This window comes from Andrographis paniculata, unplaced genomic scaffold (genome assembly GCF_009805555.1).
Source record: "Andrographis paniculata isolate CXL003 unplaced genomic scaffold, ASM980555v1 Contig57END, whole genome shotgun sequence".
Classification (NCBI taxonomy): Eukaryota; Viridiplantae; Streptophyta; class Magnoliopsida; order Lamiales; family Acanthaceae; genus Andrographis; species Andrographis paniculata.
The window spans coordinates 108,516-129,719 of NW_026137592.1; the positions used below are offsets into that span (position 1 = coordinate 108,516).

At 39.3% G+C, this 21,204-nt stretch overlaps 4 protein-coding genes across 10 annotated transcripts; all 4 read left to right on the plus strand.

Annotated features, from left to right (window-relative positions):
• The first annotated feature begins 799 nt into the window (after positions 1-799).
• On the plus strand, positions 800-2,837 carry LOC127256973 (flowering-promoting factor 1-like). Its single transcript, XM_051283213.1, has one exon. The coding sequence runs from the start codon at positions 2,205-2,207 to the stop codon at positions 2,565-2,567; it is 363 nt and encodes a 120-aa protein (XP_051139170.1). The 5' UTR covers positions 800-2,204; the 3' UTR covers positions 2,568-2,837.
• A 1,093-nt stretch (positions 2,838-3,930) lies between these two features.
• On the plus strand, positions 3,931-10,054 carry LOC127257086 (uncharacterized). 4 transcript variants are annotated; one of them, XM_051283383.1, is made up of 9 exons: positions 3,931-4,328; positions 4,797-4,919; positions 5,013-5,131; positions 5,554-5,739; positions 5,918-6,019; positions 6,103-6,174; positions 6,270-6,389; positions 8,527-8,796; positions 8,886-10,054. In XM_051283383.1, exons 1-9 carry the CDS (start codon positions 4,055-4,057, stop codon positions 9,813-9,815), a joined length of 2,196 nt encoding a protein of 731 aa, XP_051139340.1. In that variant the 5' UTR covers positions 3,931-4,054; the 3' UTR covers positions 9,816-10,054. The 4 variants fall into 4 exon arrangements, with proteins under 4 accessions (XP_051139340.1, XP_051139336.1, XP_051139338.1 ...); XM_051283379.1 differs by having other exon boundaries at positions 4,797-5,131; XM_051283381.1 differs by having other exon boundaries at positions 4,797-5,131; positions 5,554-5,727.
• Positions 10,055-10,513: 459 nt separating this feature from the next.
• On the plus strand, positions 10,514-13,578 carry LOC127257097 (uncharacterized). Of its 4 annotated transcripts, none has more exons than XM_051283405.1 (4): positions 10,514-10,659; positions 10,830-10,898; positions 10,988-11,094; positions 12,320-12,530. In XM_051283405.1, the coding sequence occupies exons 1-4, from the start codon at positions 10,623-10,625 to the stop codon at positions 12,389-12,391; spliced, it is 285 nt and encodes a 94-aa protein (XP_051139362.1). In that variant the 5' UTR covers positions 10,514-10,622; the 3' UTR covers positions 12,392-12,530. The 4 variants fall into 4 exon arrangements, with proteins under 4 accessions (XP_051139362.1, XP_051139363.1, XP_051139361.1 ...); XM_051283406.1 differs by having other exon boundaries at positions 12,326-12,530; XM_051283404.1 differs by having other exon boundaries at positions 10,566-10,659; positions 10,830-11,094; positions 12,320-13,578.
• A 1,138-nt stretch (positions 13,579-14,716) lies between these two features.
• LOC127257094 (uncharacterized) lies at positions 14,717-21,123 on the plus strand. The gene is made up of 13 exons (XM_051283400.1): positions 14,717-14,945; positions 15,327-15,411; positions 15,495-15,565; positions 16,172-16,286; positions 16,416-16,495; positions 16,921-17,005; positions 17,114-17,194; positions 18,879-18,973; positions 19,159-19,209; positions 19,370-19,450; positions 20,220-20,292; positions 20,374-20,451; positions 20,800-21,123. Exons 1-13 carry the CDS (start codon positions 14,839-14,841, stop codon positions 20,842-20,844), a joined length of 1,047 nt encoding a protein of 348 aa, XP_051139357.1. The 5' UTR covers positions 14,717-14,838; the 3' UTR covers positions 20,845-21,123.
• Positions 21,124-21,204: the final 81 nt, after the last annotated feature.

The following is a 21,204-nucleotide window of genomic DNA, read 5'->3' on the forward strand; positions in this document are numbered from 1 at the left end:
ATCAGCTGAAGAGTCCAATGCCATACGTTGTAGGGTTGTCATGCACAAGTGGGTCCGACTAAAATTAATTAATCTTATTAGTGTAGTGGCATGCAATGTAATAATATTCGATGGTGAATCATTTGGGCGTGAATGGTTGTAAACTTGATTGAGCTGTATACTCTAGCAGTTATGCTATTAAAGATGAGAGGAATGTGTGGTGCTGTGATGTCGTTGGTGCTAATTGAGCATGAGTTGAGTTCATTGATGAATATGCATGCATATTAGCATGTATCTTCTAGATGTTTGTGGTTTGTGAAGGAAGAAGGTCTTAGGATTATTAGAAAGGATGAATGTGGTGTGGTGGGGGCGTTTGTGATTGTGATTAATGGGATGGGGGATGAAGGGGATAGGAGAAAGGTATTGTGAAAAGGATAGGATAGGATAGGATGGGGATACATATAATGTGATACTATACTATACTCACAAAATATATTTGAAGGAAAGGAAAGGAAAGAGGCAAGGCAAGCCGACCTAGAGAGAGAGAGAGAGAGAGAGAGAGAGAGAGTTATCCGAATGGGAGGATGTGTTGGGTTGGGGAGATATGGATTTTGGACCTGATGACACCTGATTCAGGGAATCTCCTCCTTTTTGATGAGTGAGGTGGAGAATGAGGAGGATATGCATGCACATACATCTATCAATCTCTCTCTCTCTGTCTCTGTGTGGGTGGGTGGGTGGGTGTTGGTACTACATAACATAAATATATTTATATACAAATGGTGCTTAGCTAATTAGCTTGCTGTGTTGAGGACGTTGGACCGCGCGCAGAGGTCCCCAGGCTGGCTGGCTGGCTCTCATTCCCACTCCCCGCCTTCCTCTTCCTCTTCCTCTTCCTCTTCCTCCACCAGGCAGCTAATTAATTAATTAATTAAGCTACTAATTAGTTGTTGTGTTGATCATGTTGGGAATGCAGATGATCACGTACAATCAACAACGGGAATGGGAATGGAATGGATTGGATCGGATTGGATGGTGAGAGAGAGAGAGAGAGAGAGAGAGAGAGAGAATAAAATGGAATAGAATAGAATAGAATTCAATGGATGAGGGGAAGGACCATGAGGCCACCCATTGTCCATGTGATGGACATGTGTGTGTGAGAGAGAGAGAGAGAGCATCACTTGCACTTGCACTCACTCCTCTTCTCTTCTCCTGCTGCTGTGCCTCCGTTGCCATTGCCATTGCCATTGCCGTATACAGTCAAATCAATCAATCAAACAAACAAACAAACTGCCTGTGGTCATCCTATATTATATTCTTTGACTCTAACATGCCCACACTTGTGTAGTTGGGTGGATCTGAACTGTACTCGCACACACACATGTATCTTGATTCTCTACTTGTGGGTGGGGGTGATTCTTATCCCTCTCATTTCAATTCAGATATGCCGACCCAGTGCCCGTACCTCTCTCTCTCTCTCTCTCTCGAATGCGCGCGCGTACACACACACACACACTATATATATATATATATGTAACTGAGGTTGTGTGGGGGCGCGCACGTGATTAAGTGGGCACAAGGTAAGAATAAATGTTGGTTTGGTGCATAGGTTCACGAGGTCGACAACAGATACTACTGCTGCTGGGCTGAGATTCTGCAACAGATCAATCAGCTGACCAGATTAGATCGTCCCTAGTCCCTACATGCATACATACATAGATGCGGCATATGTAATTAATGTATGCATGCATGTATCAGTAGCAGTAGCAGTAGTAATAGTTGTCAGTTGAATGACTCTGATGTGTGTCATGAGTCAATCCCGCCCTCACCCTGCCCGCCTTTTAACTTTCATCTCTCTCTCTCTCTCTCTCTCTCTCTCATCCTTCCATGATCCACTGCTATAAAACCTCCTCACTCTCCCCAACCCAGTACTAACTACTTCATCATCATCGTCGTCGCCTTCAATCCGAAAACCCAACTCCCAGCAGTTACCAATCGATTGATCGATCAATACCCTCGTCACTTCTCCCTCTAGATCTCCTAATTCCGCCTACTATCTCCACCATCCATCCATCATACTCTAGCCAGATAGCCAGCCAATTACAGCTTACTACTACTACTACTACTATTACCATTTCAACAGACGACGGCATTGAGCAATAATATCTCCATCCACCGAATCTCATCAATCAATTAATTAATTAATCAAGTGGGGTGGGTCGACCATGTCGGGCGTCTGGGTATTCAAGAACAATGGAGTGATGCAGCTAATGGAGAACGAGCCGCCGTCGGGGCAGGGGCAGATGGTGTCGCCGTCGTCGTCGTCGCGGTCGCGGAAGGTGCTGGTGCACCTGCCGACGGAGCAGGTGGTGTCGTCGTACTCGTTCCTGGAGCAGGTGCTGCGGGGGCTGGGGTGGGAGCGCTACTACGGCGGCGACCCGGAGCTGTTCCAGTTCCACAAGCACTCCACCATCGACCTCATCTCCCTCCCCAGGGACTTCTCCAGGTTCAGCTCCATCTACATGTACGACATCGTCGTCAAGAACCCCAACATCTTCCATGTCCGCGACACCTCCGCCTTCCTCTAGCTGCCATCCATCCATCGTATCTGCTCTTTATTAATTTGTAAATTAATCATTTTATCTCCCCGCCCTGCGATGCGTGCATTAATTATATGTATCATTAGTTTCCTCTTCGTCGTCTGCTGCGCTAGCTGCTTGTAGCCTCTATGTATGTATGTATGTACGTACCCTCCACTCTATATATACATGCTGAGAGAGAGAGAGAGAGAGAGAGAGAGAGTTTGTACATCAGTGTGTGCGCGTGCGTGCGTGCATGCATGTTTGTAATTGATGTGTGGAAATTAATTTCTTGATTTCTAGTGTGATTCAACAATATAATTTTCCTGGCTAGCTGTCTCTTAACTTCATACATACATGCGTATTTTTATATACGTGCGGGCTAGCTGCATATATAAATTCCGCCTGCAAGAAAAAATTAATTAATTAATTAATTAATTACGCATATATATATATATATATACACACACACACATTTGCTGCAAACTAAGCGAAATGATCAAATATATATTACACACATAGTGAATAATAATTAGTTGGTACGTTACTCCGTTAGGCTATGGATATAATGATTGTTGCACTCATGATTTATGAATAATTTCAGACTACAAATTTATTTCGTTTACATTGAGACGACCATTCAACTATATATATATATCATCTATCCAAAAAGTAAATCCTCTATACACATAATATATATACATACACACGTGTGTGTATAGTAATTATTATATCAGCAGCTAGTAATCAATACTTGTAGAGCGATACTATAATGTGTTTGTTTGAAATATTTGGTAAATTTATATTATTCAATAAAAAAAGTCATATTGGAAAGAATCTTCAAGATGTCATCGAATTCATAGTCAAAGTTATTATAAAAAACGTCATGTTAAACATTCCCAAAATAACAAATCAAATATTTTTTTATATTAATTGTACTAATCAAATCTAAATTCAAAACCCCAACTATATTATAGCGTGTTCGCATTGTAGGTAAGGTGTTGGTTCCGTTGATTGTAACTAGCTATTTATTAGACAAGTGAAGTCATAATTGACTTGTTCCTTATCCGGCCATTATAATTATTTTCCCATTCCCGCTAGCTATTTTTTTGTGGCTTCGGATCAATTATTATTCAGTTCAATCGTTGTATTTAAAAGGATGGCAATGTCATCCAATCCATCAATGCCAATTAATTCTTCTCGACTGATTCGGTTCAAACTCAGTCCTCGTCCTCGTCCTCGTCCTCGTGTCGTTGGGCAGGGCAGGGCTGGGCCGGGACTTGGCTTTCTTGAGTCAGCCCAGTTTCCAAAGCCCAGCCTAACTAACTAATTAATCGATTAATCATCGCCCAATGCCAAATCCATCCTTCATATCCAGATCCAGATCCAGATTCAGATTGCTGCTGCTGCTGCTCACTTCCATTTTACACCCGTACCACCATCACAAACCCTAGGTTCCTCTTCAACCTCACCCAATCCCCACGGTTCCGCAAGCTATGGCGGACGAGCAAGTCGCTGCGTCGCCGGAACCCACCTCTGCTCCCCTTGACACTCACAAGAGAAAGCTTGACGACTTGGAGCTCAACAACGCATCCGAACCTCCTCCTCACCATGTTTCCGATCTACTCTCCGAGATTAATGGGGCGCAGCAGCAACAGCCGCACGAAGACAAAGAGGAGGAAAAGGAAGGGAATGAATGTACAGATGAATCTGATGCTAAACGCCAGCGGCGCGAGACCAATGGCGATAACGGTAGCGAAAACGAGCCCGGTAATTTACTCATTTCCCCTTGCGTTTCGTCGCATGTTTTTTCTATAGATCTTTCGGCGTTCTCCTTCTACTTATTGGTGGTATACTGGATTATACCTGCCCGGGGCAGGACATATATTGAAAATTTTAAGCAACTTAGCATTTCGATTTTTGATGGTGATACTACTGATGTCCAAAATTTTTGCGGCGCCCTTAGCTGGTCTTATTCCCGCTCCTACTATATGTCATGCGACCTGGATAGCAATCTTGCCATCAGTAATTCTCTTAAGTTGAATGCCACATAAATACCCTTTTTCGTTCCATGTATGAAATATAACATATTCGTAAGAATACCTGTTGTTTTATTTTCTTGTGCAAACCTGTTCCTTTGTAAGCCAATTGTATCGGCTTCACTCACCCAATGCAGTGTTTTAAAAATGAGACAGAGGGATACATTTTCTTATGATTACTGTTTAACTTCATTTGCAGTTCAAAGAAATGGACACCAGGATGATGAGAAAGAAGATAATCCAAAACCAGACGAAGCAGAGCAGCCCAGACCTGCTGATGACAATGCAAAGTCTGTGGAAGTTCAAGAAACCTTGAAAGAAGGTGTGGAGGTTTCTAATAAAGAACTTGCATCTGATGAGAATTATAATGTGGGGATTGGCAGTGGTGTTGAACCTTGTAAACCAAATGAAGCAGTTGAGAAGCCTTCGGAAGAGATTCCTAGAGAGGGAGATGTTCCAGTTCCATCTATTGAAAGGCACACAGGTTCAGGCACCCAACTACTGTCACGCAAGATTGAGGTTCCCAATGATAAGGTAAACTAACTGCAGAATTGTTAACCTTGGTTTTGAAAGTACTTGGATGGTTGATCTTGTTTTTATTTTTTATTATTGTTATTATTTAATGTTTTCTTTCTGTTGAATGACTTTGAAAAAAGTGGTCCTATTGTCCCCTTTATCTCAATTCTCAAAGGGCTTTACAGTGGTTGGAATTAATTTGAAACTTGATATCCTTCAATTGATTACTTTGTCATGAATCTGGATGCACTACTGTTATTTAGGGAATTCCATCTTAATTATTTTTTTGTAGGAACCTAGGTTCGCATATGCTTGTACATGATGGATTGAGGAAAAGGATAGCATAATGAGTAGAGAGTTTTAACTATTAATATTTATATGGCTTTATGTGAATTTATTACACATCAGGATTAATTTTAAAATGTGATTTGCTCATGTAGGTTGGTGTCCTTATTGGAAAGGCAGGAGATACTATCCGTTCTCTACAGGACAACTCAGGTGCCAAAATTCAGATTATGAGGGATGCTGATGCTGATCCGCGGTCAGCCACCAGGCCTTTGGAACTAGTTGGAACCTTGGAAAGTATAAACAAGGCTGAGAAGTTGATAAAGGATGTAATTGCTGAGGCAGGGTGTTTGTTATGTCTTTATTCTTCTAATGGCCACTTCGTTGTTATTCTTATTATTATTATTATTATTATTATTATTATTATTGTTTTTGTTGTTTGTTGTTACTGTTATTGTGGTGTACTGCTGCTTCACCATGGTCTTAATGATCCAACTGAAATTGTTGGTTTGTTGGTAGGCTGATGCTGGAGGTTCTCCTTCGCTTGTTGCTCGGGGATTCAGCACCGTCCAGGCTGCCAGTGGTGGTGAACAACTTGAGCTAAAGGTCCCAATAGAAAAGGTTTGTTCATTTTCTTCACATATTGCTTCATGGTGCTTTAAGCAAGTTAATGAGTTTTGTTGTTAATTTGTCAATTACTTTAGGTTGGTTTGATTATTGGCAAGGGTGGAGAAACAATCAGAAACTTGCAGACAAGATCAGGGGCACGCATTCAGGTTTGATTTTCTCATTTTAAATTACTGTTATATAGGTGGATATTCTGTAGTATCTGATGCATATATTATTATTATTATTTTTTTTCGTTCCATAGTTGATCCAACAAAATCCAGCTGCTGATGGTGAACAAACTAGGGAGAGGACTGTCAGAGTGACTGGTATTGGCGCACAGATTGAGGCTGCTAGAGAAATGATTCAAGATGTTATGAATCAGGTTTGTTAGTTGATCCCGTACCTTGATTTAAAATTTGGCCTGTAGTGCATGTCCTATACAAATATATCAAGGTTTTGATTATTGAATATTTGAATGGGCAGGTGCAGGTGTTTGTTTTTTCTGTTTTGCTTCTTAATTGAGTGGCTTACATCTTTATTGTCATAATATTGAGTGCACTTTCTCGTTATTCGTCTCTGAGATTTTTGTTGCAGCATTTTTGTATGTCGCTATGCTTGTTCGCTTAGTATCCTTTATTTTGATTCCATCCAATTTTGTTTCTTAATAGCATGCTGATCTAAGAACCATGTTGGTCTTGAGCTGTCTACATTCTGTTTACTGCATCCTGAGTTAGTCAGATGTTTCTGTTCTTAAAGGCTTACTAGTGTATATAAGCTTACATATGTTATGGGGTATATTTGAAGCAAGTTATATTTAATTTTCGTATTATAATTCAGAATTTCAGATTATGCTACTGTGGCTATCATGTAAAACTTCTGTTCTGGTATGTTGGCAATGTCGTGCATTTGTCAGTTACCCATGTATACAATATGGAGCTTAGAAGAATTATCTAGGATATACCAATATCTGATGTTATGCATTTGGTTTTGAATTTGATGCCAAAAGAACTTTTAACTAGATCTTTAGATTAGGATTATAATATTTCTCTTGTATTGATGTTACATAGCATTATTAATTGATCATGAAGGCACCATCACTTGGTTTACTTGATCCTCATGTAGTTTGCTTGTGAGGATTGCTTCCATGTGTATACTCAACTGAGGGAATCTATATGTTGAGGATATGTAGTTCTGATTCCACCTGAAATTGTGAGGTGCATGCTCCTAAATACAGTCGATTAAGCATGCTTAGCAAGATATCTTGAATGCTGCTAGGAAAATCTTATACTCAAATAAGATTTTGGTTGCGATGATTTATCTGTCTTGAAGGTGCCAATTTCGAATTGGTTAACTTTAAAAATGCAGATTTGGCTTTTCCTTTCTTTTCCAGTTCGCATTGCCTTCTTGGTGTATCAATAGACAACCACTATTCCCTTGCACCACGTGAAGAGAGGTATCAAGCATTAAACCTCGACATTGCAGGATGTTGATAGTTGGTAAGATTGCTTGAGACTTAGAAACTGATAGTGATACTACTAATGAGGCTATGTGGCATGCCTGATCATATTTTGAGGCGTATTGGAAAAAGGTTCCTTGCGTGGTCAAATCATCTTCATGAAGTAGACTTTTGATGAATTAGTCAACTCAATTCTAGTTGGTAGGTTGGACAATATGTTAGCTCTTATTTTGACATATGCATCTGGTGACTGGTTACTTTAAATTATCCAATAACTTTTGAACTATTCACGCTCACATTTTCTAGTAATCAAATCAATAACTTTATACTGAATTACATACCTGATTTTTTAAATTATTGAGCATTCTTTCAAGAGGTGATTGCATGCTTAATGTTCCTCTAATAATTCATGGTGAAGTTCAATTGTTGCCCTTTGCATGTGCATACCCTTTATCTGTCTGAATAATCTTTCCTCTGGTATGGATTAAGCCTTGAGGTTGTATGCTGGAAGGTCAGAGTTCTAATAGCACTCTTAGAGAAATGCAGAGGATTTCTACTTAATATCTATGCGATGAGAAATGACTATTAAGTAATGCTCCCATTGCGTCTATGATTGCATTTCTTCTACTAATGGTGTACAGTTCTGAATTTACTGTATATCTTGCTTATCCTTAATTGATTGTGTACCTAAACATTTTCTATTCTTTGCATATTTCCTGAATTGTGATATCGATACTTGTATATGTGTACTGGAACACATTAATCATCTTGTTTTAATTCTTAGCAGTTTGTCGTTTGAGTGGGAAATTATGACATTCCATGACCAGTTTTGAGCGTCTGCAATTTCAAGCTCTGTGTCAATGCTTGATTATATATGATGTTGATAGAGTGCCTGTTTGAAGCCATGCGATTCTACCTCAGTCAATGATATGATTCTCTATACTTCAGTAGATGTCGTAATTGTTGGCTACGTCCTCATATGCTTCGATATAGCCCTTTAAATCATTTTATGCTCTCTTATTTAGCATTCTTTTATTTACTCTCACCTACTTTCTAATTTTAGACTGCAAGGCCGTCACCGCTTTCTGGAGGATACAACCAGCAGAGTTATCGTCCACGCGGACCTTCAGGTCCACAATGGGGACCTCGTGGTCCTCATCATGCACAATTCTCTGGTTATGATTATCCACAAAGAGGTCCATTTCCTTCACCAAATTCACAATACCCACCTCTGCCGTATGGTAATTATCCTCCATCACAAGGTCAAAGGAGCAATTTTGGTCCAAGTTGGGAGCAAAGGCCTCCCCCATCATATCATGGACCCTCACCTCAGGTTGGTTTGGTTATTAGTGTGTTACTGGCTACATTTGGTTAGAATGGTTGTATGGATAGACAAATATAATCATTGGCGCCTTTCTTCAGCAGGGTAATTATAACTATGGACAGCAACATGGTCCAGAATATGGCCATCCACCACCCCCTTATTCTCAAGCTTCCGCACAACCCTATGGTCATAGCTATGAGGTGAAATATGATCACCATCCGTCGTCACAGCATTTTGGCCCCATGGGATCACAGCCAGCACCATATGCTCACGGGGCCCCACATTATGGTCCACAGGACCCGTACGGTAATAAACCACCCCTGTATGGCATGCCGCCGCAGCCGCAGGTTCAAGCACCTCATCATCAACCCTATGGTCAGCCTAGGCCTAATCAGCCAGGAGAAATGCCTTATCAGGGTCAAGGTTCATCAGCTCAGGTATATGGTCGAAACATGGCATCTCAACAGCCTTATCCGCCCTATGCTTCAAGTGGTGTGATGCAGCAGCAGCAGCAGCAGAGTTATCCCTCTTATGGTACTGCTCTGGGTACAGAAGCATATGGTGGCCACACAGCAGCAGCAGCAGCTCCTGGTTATGGTCCCCAAGGTGGGCAGCCTGTTGTCGGGTATGGGCAGTCGGCAACACAACAGCCCCCTTTGTATCCCCAGACAGGAGGTTATGGATCATATCCACCGACCCAGCCTGGTTATGCTGAGCAACCTACTACTGCCGACAATGCAGGATACGGTTATCAAACAGACCCAGCTTATGGCACTGCCCAGGCTGCAGCTGCTGCTGCTGCTTATCCTTCCGCTGCTCCTGGTCAGGGCGGTTACGCCCAGTCATCTCAGACCCAGCAGCAGCCTACTTATGAACAGCAGGCAGCTAGTTATGGAACTGTACCAGGTGGCGGTGCGGCGCCCACTGGCTATGGTAAAAGTGCATCGCCTCAACCTCCTGTTGCAGCAGCAGCTACGGCATACCCCCAGTATGATTCTAGTCAGGTTTACGGTGGTGGACACCGCTGATCTTAAACCATCCTTTCCATTATAATAGTAGAGCTATTATATATTATACATATATAGCTAGTTTATAGCGGTTGCATCTTGCGGTTGTTGAGCTCTCTCTCCCCCTCGCTCTGATTACTGTGACTCTGTACCAAGAGACGACTTTGTAAGGACGATCATAATTGTGCTGTTTGGATTATTTGGTAGTTAAAAAGACCACCCTCGCCGGCGCCGAAGCTGTTGCTGGGTGTTGCGTGCTCTGTCGCTCTCGCTCTCCCTCTCTCACTCTCTTTCATTGGAGACATGTCAATTGAGCGTTGTTTCTATCAAGATTTGTCCCAACTGTCCCCTCAACTTGGAAGAGAATAAATGATACTACCTCCGTCCATATAACCGTGCAACGTTAAAAAAATGAGATTAAAGTGTAATTATTTTTTTTAAAAAAAAAAGTGACAATATGACACGTGGGAGAGGGAGTAATAAAATCAATAAATAAACAGATTATGGTATTTTCCAACGCTGATGACTGATGGATGGATGGTGCAGCGGTGGTGGGAATCTGTAGCAATCATTCTTGGACTTCTTAACAATAATAATCATCAAAATAACTTCCATTGGATTGGGTTTGTCAACTGACTGAATGAATACAAGCAGTATAGAAGTGGGCCGGCCGGCCCAAAAGCCCATTTCACTTACACTTTTGCTTTCTGTCTTCATTGTTGCCACAAATCAATAAATGCTATGATCACCGGCCCCTCCTGTTAAAATCAAAACCCTAGCCGCTCAAACGCCCTCTCGTCAGCGCTGCTATGGCTACTACGTACTCGGATGGCAACTAGAGCTGCTTCTGAGCTGTTCGTAAGCAGTATGTTATGTACTCTTGCTCCACTCTCATTTTATTCTTAAGGTTTTGGGTTTATTTATGTAATTCACGCACTACGCTTCATCGCTAACTTTTGCACTGCACTCCACTTTCCGTTGCTTTTGACTTCTGTTCTTATCCTTCTCATTCCGTCTCTCCGATTCCGGTATTAGGGTTATCATTCTACATCACTACTGGAGAGTTGAAGAGGTTATTCTCTCCATTTGGTTTGGTCGAACAAGGTGCAATTTATCATTTGTGGATCGTTCTCTTGTTCCATCAAGCTACGTCCCATCGTTCCTTACGTATTCCATATCCTCAACTGTTGCAGTGAGGCTAATCAAAGATTCTGAAACTCGAAGGCCTAAGGGTTTTGCCTTTGTGAAGTTTTCATCCGAGGTAGATGCTCAGAATGCATTGAAGGCTATGAATGGCAAGGTAGCACCTGCTTTGCACTGTTATTTGTGTGGATTCCCTTGGGCTGACGTAGGCTGTACTATATTTTATTAGTTTGGATGCTCCATTCATTACGAGTATGAACTTATTTATATTTAAAAGCTTTCTACTGTTATGCAGAACCTATGCTTTATAGATTCTACTTGCATGCTTTAGCATTTGACAGTGGTTTCGTTGTGTATGGTTTTATGGATGCAGGTTTGCTTGTTTCTTTTTGACTCTGTTACCACATTTTGTATTACTCGCTATGATTTCTGATTTCATATTGGGTTACTTAAATGTTGACGGTATCACAAAGTGGTATATTCAGGAAGTTTTGGATGCGTTCCTAGCACCATCACAATCAAGCTTGACCTCTTTTTTGTGCTCCTTGTCACCCATCCCAAACCCATTTCTTAAATTTCTCCAATCTACAGTTATATCACTCTTATAATATTTGGGGGCTATTTTATTCAATCTTGGGATATTCTGTGCTGTGATGTTCTAATTGCCAGGCAACCCATGACAGCCTTTGGCAATGTGTGATTCAAGGCTGAGGCAGCCTTTACTGCTGGCAACATAGAGGCACCAATCTCCGCCATGCTTATCTTCATCCGATTGCCTTCTTCTTGTTGTATCTGTTGCAACTGTCATTTACAATCCTTTCTGATGAGTACAAGAGCAAACAACAGAGGACATCAGTTCAGGGCCAAATGCTTTTCATAATTTTGTCTTGAGTACAGACTGATAACTATGGTTTTGAGTGACTTTGGTTTTATGGGGTACACCACTATGATGCAGTTGACATTGATGCCTGCCTAATTATAGCATTGGTGGAGTAGATGGTGGTCTGAAATACGTATTTTATTTTCCAGTGAGAATGGTGAAAGCTTACACAGTATGACATTGCAGTGTTTTGGGGTGATCTAATTTTGTAGAATGAGGTGTCAATAGTGTAGAGACTACTGGAACAACTAACGCAATGCATTACTGGGCATATTAGCAAAGAGGCAAATATTGTTGGTGCAATGCTATTGTAGTGAATGTTGCAGAGATGCGGTTTTGCATGCTACATTGTTGATAATACTGTAGGGATTGTGATGGAAAGCACCATTTTTTGCACTTGTTCATTATTTTTATGACCTTGTTTTTCTTTTTTATAATATATAAATGCAATAGTTATGTTGATATTTATATAGACATATCTAATTCTTATACTTGATTAAAGCTGCAGATAGTGCAAGGGAGGCTGATTTTTGTGGAATTTGTAGAGAGCATTACACCTGGGAAGAGAGTTTAGAGTGGAGAAAGTTTCTTCCTGCCTCAGTAATTTAGATCCAAAGCATGGGAGAAATCTCGACTTTTTTGCAATGCTCATTGTTGATGCTCTCTCAGCCTCAACATCGCATTTCAAGGCAGAGACATCTTGCAATCAGTCGTAGCCAATCATCATTTTCCATGGCTTCAACTTTGTGTTCTTTTTCAGCATCCCGGATGCCCTTTCCCTCTTTTACCGGTCAAAAGGAATGCTACTGGAAGACTAGAGCAGGTGTTGTTTCAGACTCAAAGGTGCCTACTACCTTTACTGTTGATTCAGCTGGGGAGGGCATTGATGTTCTGCCAGACTCCGGGGGATCTGATGACAATTTAGGTGGGGCGGGTGGAGGAGGTGGAGGCGGAGGCGGTGACGGTGGTAATCACAATGACAATGACAATGAAGAGGGAATGGGGGGGGATGGAGATCAGAATGGGAGTCATAAGAAGCAGCCGGGCATGCTGATGTCCCAGAAAGTGACATTGGCGTATGCAGCCTTGGTTGGAGTGGGTGGAGTGATGGGGTATCTGAAGGGTGGAAGCCGCAAGTCGCTGATTGCTGGTGGAGGGTCGGCGTGTCTGCTGTATTGCGTCTTTACCCTACTTCCCTCCCACGCCGCAGTGGCATCATCTATCGGTCTTGCTTTGTCCGCTACACTTGTTGGGGTGATGGGGTCTCGGTTCAAGAGGTCGGGGAAGATATTTCCAGCTGGTGTCGTGTCGCTGGTGTCGCTGGTCATGAGCGGTGGGTACTTGCATGGAATTTTACGTGGTCTGCATTGATTGATCCGTCAGAGTAAGCAAGCAAGAGTTGGGCAGTTGTGTGTGATATGTGGGTGGGTCTCCTGGAGATCTGATTCTGCTCTGCTGCATTCAGGGATTGAGACTAGTAGTGTCTGGGGTTAGTAGTTTTGACGTGGATGTGTATGGATTATTACTATTATTATTATTATGGTGAATAAGCGGGAGTGTGCTTGTAGAGATGAAAGCTAGTTTGCTTGCTTGCTTGCTTGCCGGTGGTTTTGATGTTTGGTGTTCTGTGTGTCCTAACCTGATTGTCATCCGGAGTGAGATGAGATGAGATGAGAATCATGTGTTGAGACGAGGCAATCTCTCTCTCTCTCTCTCTCTCCCTCCCGCAATCTCTTAATCGTTGTTTGTTCCCTTTCTTTCCATCGTTGTTTGCCATCATCATCATCATCACTACCAATTATTTCGATGTGGTGATGGACGGACTGTCTGTCTGTCTGTCTGTTTTTCTATCTTTGTTTATTTGTATTATATGTTAATATAATACAAATAAATACATAATACATCACTCCCCTAGTTAGTGTTATGCACATTATTATAGTGTACATATACACATGCATGAAAATGTAACTAGGGTTATGCCCATGATTATAATGTACATATATACATGCATGGAAATGTGAAATGTGAAATAGGCAGGATGGGACCAACCTAAATCTTGAATCTGAACTCCCAACCTAAAGGCGTAGGCCGAAGGTTAAGTGAGGACTACAACTTCATTCCCACTAAATGTTGAATGTTGACTACTATTTTGTTAAACTGCATTTGTTTGTTATAATTTTTAAAATTTATATTTATTTTTTGCATGTGAATAGATATAATAGCGTAAAAGCTTAAGTATTTTTTAAATTTAAATATATTAGAGCATCTGTTATAGTTATTAATGCTATTCCATTAATTTATTTATTTATCTTTCTCATCCACGTTATATTTATCACAATTTTTAAATTATTTTATTTACGACTCATTATAGTAAATTATTTTCAACCTACAACCTTATTATAAAATACTACCCACAATTTATGTCTATATATTTTTATATAAGGTAATGAATACATAATAATTATTTGATCGGCCATGAGTTCAATTAGAGTGAATAATATTTTATAAAGTATGTAATAATTTTCTATTAAAAAAATATATACATTGAACTACTAGAGGGTAATAACTACTCCATTGGTTCCATTCTAAAGGATCCTCTACAATTTTGTAATAAATTGAAAAAAAATAAAGATGTATTGGTCTGTGTAAAATATTTTGATATATAAATTAATTATATGTATAATTTTTATAAAAATTAAAAATATTTTAATATTAATATATAATTATTTTTTTGTAAATAAGAAAGGAATATTTTTAAAGGGGACGAGAGTATTTATTATGCCTTAAACTCCTCCCATGCTCTTCTTGATCTTAGGTCGAATCCAGTGCGAAGTACAAATGTGTGTATTCAACATCAGCTAAAATAGGATCGGGCCCAACCCATTATATCAAAAACCCAACCCATGATCCATCTCCTTCCTTTCCTTCCTCCTCCGGATTCATTCACACGTTCGCTCGCGTTCCTTTCACACCGAGATCAAGATCAAAAGCAGTAGCAGAAGCAGAAACAGAGGCAAGCTAATGGAGCAGAACCTGTCCAACCTAAACTCCGTTCCTGAACACCAATACGAAGATGATGATTCCACCCAATCGGCTTTCGCGTCTAGACCTCATCGTCCTCCAGCGCAGTATATTTAAGCCCCTCTAAATTATTAATTATTTATGATTCAATATGTATCTCTGCTCTGCTCTGCTCTGCACTGCACATTCTTGTTCATGCCACAGCGCTACAAATTACTCATGTGTGATCGATCAGTTGTTTGTTCCAAATGGATGGATGAAACTGAAAGTGGCGTAACCTATTTAGCTATCTTTTATCACCAATTTACCTCAAACTGCCTGTGTATTTTGTGTGTGTGTGTGTTTTTTTTTTTTCCAAGTATTTATTTACTTTTTCAATTCAATCTCATTCTCCTTATTATATGTTTCTTTCTTTTTTAATTGTTATTACCAACAAACTGTCTCCTACTAGTACCTGCTGTATTGATCTTTATTTGTTATTCGCTTAGGATTTCATCACAAAAATATGCACCTTTAGATTGGTCGGGCTACTTTGACCAGGAAGATGACGTTCACATCCCAGGCTCAGACGATGTAAATGACCAAATCTTTTCAATACATCTCTCACTCCTATACTGCAAAGCCTACACTTACTTTGTCTTTGGTCCGAAATTCAGGTTTTTCACATTTATAAAGCTGGGACTGATGGTCCAGTTGTTTTCTGTCTCCATGGTGGGGGATATTCGGGGTAGGCTGACTTCTGCCTACAAGACTACATCATATATTTTCCTACATGATTCTAGCCTCTGACCATGGACAATGTGTTTCAAACTATACGGCATGATGTAGCTTTAAGTTCTAGTTTACGTATTTATCGGCTGGAACTATTTATCAATTGGATCCACTGATTGTTATACATTACCACAAACGCTGCAGTCAAAAGTCCTTGCAAATCTTAATTGAGAGAAAGGAGTTTAGCTAAGATATCATCCAATTAACTTACCTTAAAACTTTGATTCTTCTGTTTCCACAGGATTGATATGAATATATGGTCCTAAAGATTTTTGATTAATTTTCTAGAATACCTAAAGTTTTCTCTTTTATGTGATATCAAACTTTCATGTTGTTTGAACTCCTTAATTCACAGTTGAAGTGTTGAACAAATATTAGCCATGTACATTGTGATAAGCAATGCTTGGACACAAATAATATGTCTTTAATTCATAAATGAAAAGTCGGTGAAATTAATAGGTTTATAATTCATCTTTTTTGAAGCTGAACCTTGGAAAACATACCCTTTGTTGAAGAATCTTTGGTTGTGTATCTGCAGATTATAATTGATTACTTTTTCCAGGCTCTCATTTGCTTTGTCAGCAAGTAAAATAAAAGAAAAGGCTCGGATAGTAGCCTTGGATTTTAGGGGACATGGAAAGTCTACTACTGAGAAAGATCTAGATCTATCAATTGAGGTATGTGTCTGAAAGATTACAAAAGACTGGAAGTTTTTGTTTTCTGAATCTGTTAGTTGTCTTTTGTGTGATCATTAATGTATTTGCTGCTGCACATGGTCGTTATTGACGCCTCGACAATAATTTCAGACACTATGCAATGATGTGGTTGCTGTCATTAAGGCAATGTATGGGGATTCTCCTCCAGCAATTGTGATCATTGGCCACAGGTTTGTGTCTTAATAAAGCAATACTGACTACATAAACTAATGGACCTAGCCTTTTATTCTACTGAAATTATATGAATCTGATAGTGATGACTAATCTTTGCAAATTCTAGTACCCTTTCCATCTTAAAGCATTGAATTTTTATACTTATACTAATGAGCTTGGCATTTTAAAGTTTGATAGAAGATCAATATTTTAGTTCCTGTTAGTTGATTGGTTTTCATCTAATGAGTTTTTTGTCAGGTTTATACCTTTATGCATTCATATGAAAGGTTTTTCTTATGCTAACTTTATATTTTACCAGTTTTCTGCCAAATCTTGGTGGATTTCAAAGCACAGTAATCTTCCATGAAATGTTTAAATAAATCTTTTTATTATTTAGCAGTTACTATAGGAATTGCATGATTTTTTTATCTTTGTAATGCAGTATGGGAGGCTCAGTTGCTGTTCATATTGCTGCAAAGAAGCTGCTTCCTAGTTTGGCGGGGCTGGTTGTTGTGGATGTTGTAGAGGTTTGCTTTGATAAATGGAATCCTTTTTTCATTTGTGATAAGAAAATCTTGATGCAATATGGTGACCAATGCTTGTTTATTTCTATTGATAGCTTTGTAGAATTTCAGGGAACAGCAATGGCTTCATTGATTCATATGCAGAAGATTTTATCAAACAGAATGCAGCATTTTTCAACTGTTGAGAAAGCGGTAATATTTCTGCATGCACATAGCTGATCCATACTCTCCATTTGCTGGGTTACTGTGGTTTCTTTGATGCTGTAAACCTAAATATTGAAAGAATTATGCGTATAACTGAAATTTAGGTTTTATACTTAATATAAATATTATGGAGAACGAATTATGATACTGGGTCGATGTTTGATTCTTCATTATCACTCTGTGACAAAAAAGAGATCAACATATAGATTGCTTGTGAAAGGTATGTGAAAAATTAAACTATGATTAAGGGATGACATCCTATATCTGATAAATAAATAAATGTTGACTAATTTAAATTGCAGTGCTTACCTACAAGTCTGAATTTTAAGGTTTTTGGGACCATGTGCCGCTAATACTACTATGCATTGTCCACCAATTAATCATAACCACATAGCATTCCTGTGCCTATTATTATGACAATCAACAACTTATGCTAATTACATAGGCAAGATACCCTCAAACCTGCAACATATATTCCTGATTTCTAACTTGCTACAGGTATAATTGACACATACCCACCTTTATTAGTATGTGTCTCACTTAATGTTGATCTTTAGATTTTGTGTGTAGAAATGTCTTGCGAAGTTTCCATTGAACCTCAACAAATTTACAGATAATTAGACACAATATGGAGAGCATCTTAATTATCACATGACTACATGAGAACTTTTTCTGGGAGATCTAGTGCGCAGTCAACATGTTATAGGAGCTATCATATCTATACCAACAAACAAAACCGCACATTGTGTGATTTTGTAATCTCCCTCAAAATCAATAGTAGCATGCTACTTTAGAGTGGCCATATTTACCATAAAACAATCCCCACCTTCGAACCCCTTAAAAACTTTCAAAAGCAATGATAATATACTATTACTGTTAAATAAATTTTAACTTTCCAACAAGCCTCCAATACCTTTCACGTTCGTGAAATGGTCCATGGTTGTATTTTTCTACTATAACTTGGAGTGATTGTGGTGCTGCAAGGTTGATGCCTTGATATTCCCTTCTCCTTGAATAAATAATACAATAAAAAAAAAAAGGTAATTTTAAACATTCAGCTTAGCAAAAAATGTAGCTCATATTTTGATAACGTGTTGATTGTGCTTATAACATTTACGTAGCCACACTGGTAACACTCCTCATTGTTGAAAATAAGTCCATGGTTTACACCAAAATTATCTTGCTTGAGTGGAAAATTCATCTACTGCATTTAGGGAGCCTTACCCCGTGCAAAAATAATAACTTTTGTCACCGAGAAGCATAGGTGTAATGGTGTGCACTGTGCAGAAACTGATACTATCAACCTTCCAATTTATAATGTGTATGTATGCATGTATGATTGGAAGGAACATCCATGAGAAGAGAAATTTTCGGCAAGACCATACTGATCTTGGTGTAGTGTTTTATGAATAGCGCTGTAGAATGTCTTTCCTATTTAGGAGCCTTAATATGTTGAACTAACTCTAGCTGGCTGAGATTTTTGTAAGAATGATTTGTTTTGAATGCTGAATTCTTTATGATACACAGAAGATACTGGAGATAAGTTTCTTATTGCATGCAAAAATTTAGTTTACCTATATCTATGTAGTCCTGGCCATATCTATACTGTCAACTTGTGAGTTACTCAAGTTTTGGATTAAGTGAAAGTGATGCATGTATAATTGTTTGATAGATTGAATGGAGTGTTAGAGGAGGCTCTCTGAGAAACATTGAATCAGCTCGTGTCTCTATTCCCAGCACATTAATATATGATGATTCAAGGAAGTGGTGAGTATTGTAGCAGTAGTTGCTATCTTTAATTTGTTTTTTATTCTTAAATGCTGGTTGGTTTATCAACTTGATTTGTGGATTCAAATCATTACGAGAAGCCTATTGAACCAGCAATATATCTAACGTATTTATGTTAACTTCTAATTTCACCTAACTTTTGCTACATATGGGTGGATCTTCAGTTATACACATCGTGCTAGATTGGAAGAAACTGAACAGTATTGGAGAGGATGGTACATATCTTTTTTCCATTTACACTAGGGCTAACTTAGTACCTTCTCTGAATTGCAATATGTCGAACTTCCTTTTGAACCTTTTTATGGGATTCACATATAAGAAACTTCCTGTCAGTATCTTTATAAGAGACCTTAACTAAGAAATTATCTGTTTCAGGTATGAAGGCCTTTCGGAAAATTTTTTGTCATCTCCTGTACCAAAGCTTTTGCTTTTGGCAGGGACTGATCGACTGGACAGGTTATTCCTTGAAATTTATGCGAACAAGTTAATACAGCTTCACAATATAATATAATTCTTAATGTTGTGTATATATCTGTTGCCTTATTTATTATAGACATGTAGAATGTTTCTTCTTTATAGTTGCCAACATTGTGCATTGTTTTTTGGTTTTCTATGCCTGACTTCAGTCGCACTGATCTATGAATTGCAACTATGAGATACCTTTAGTTGAAGTTCCCAGTACAATAGTTGTTCTCATGTTCTAACTCCACATGTACAAAGTTATAAAGACTGACCATAGCCATAAGGTCTTACATTCTTATATGATTATATGCCACACACAGAATCAGTGTCTTTTTTATGTAACTATTGAATGTTCTGCTGTTCATGTGATTGGAGAGCAAGCTATTGTAGTAACTTATAATGATATTGAGTTCTTGATACATATTGAGGATGATAGGCTTGGAGAGATCATAAGTGTCCCTGTCCAGTCTTATTTTTCTACTCATCTGTTGCACCGGGGTAATGTGGTTTGCTTTACAGGACCTACGGACCTGTTTCACAAAAATATTTATTATGTGTCTTAAAAGATTACTTTATGAGTCCGAATGTTAAAAGCTCAAATTTATTATGTGGCTTAAAAGATTACTTTATGAGTCCGAATGTTAAAAGCTCAAATTATGCAAGCATAGGTTTTGTGCTATTTGATCATTCTTTGTCGTTGATTACATAGGCCTTTTCTTTCTTTCTTTCTTTTTTTTAAAAAAAAATCTTTGCACTGCCACAGAACTCTGACTATAGGTCAAATGCAAGGAAAGTTCCAAATGGTGGTTGTTCGCCATACAGGACATGCCATACAGGTCTGTTTTAGATTGCCCAAACCTTCTGTGGTTTGACTGATATTGTTGTAAGCTGAACAGCTGTTGACTTGAACCTTACAGGAGGATGCACCGGATGAATTTGCCGATCTGATCCTGAACTTCATATCACGCAACAGAATAGGCCCTCATGGAATAGAGGTGGCATTCTGCGTTTCATTTAATGCTAATACCAATCAAATTCTTGCCTTTTGTGTTAACACTCTTACGACAAATTAATCGAACCATGGTGGTGATTCCCTAGCTCGTACATTTTTAGATCTTTGCAATGCAGAGAAAATTCAACTCCCCCTAAGAAATAAGCAAGATGTGTATATATTTATCCAATGGCATGCATGGGGTGGGGTGGGGTTTCATTACTTGGGAGTGGTGCAAGGGTTTGATTGTGTAGGTGGTGCCTGTCCGTCCTTGAATTTTTGAGTCTGCCTTGATGGGTTTAGGGAAAGGTAGGCAAGCAACATAGATTGATGGTTGATTTATTTGTTGCAGATCCCAGTAGGAATTCGACGCCCCCCAACTTCAACGGAAGCTTGAGAGATGGGAAATAAAGGACAAGTGCCTGTTTGTGCGTGCGCGTAGAAGTGGTGTATCCACCCTACAGAACAAGCAACAGGTGTTTGTTATATGATGGTGATGTAAACTTGCTAACTGGTGTCTTTATGGAATGGAATAAGAGGAGGTTGCAGCAGATTTGGTTTGGTAGTGGGGGATGGTGGGGTTAAGTTGGTGTAAATTAGTTGTGGAGGATGAATTCGAGAGAGAGAGAGTGAGTGAGACCATGGAGAGATGATATATAATTTGTTTACTGTTAATTGCTCTTCGTCGTCGTTCCCCTGTGGAAGGGGTTACAGTGTTCATTGCCCCACCCAGTCACTCACTCCCTAAGCAGCAGCC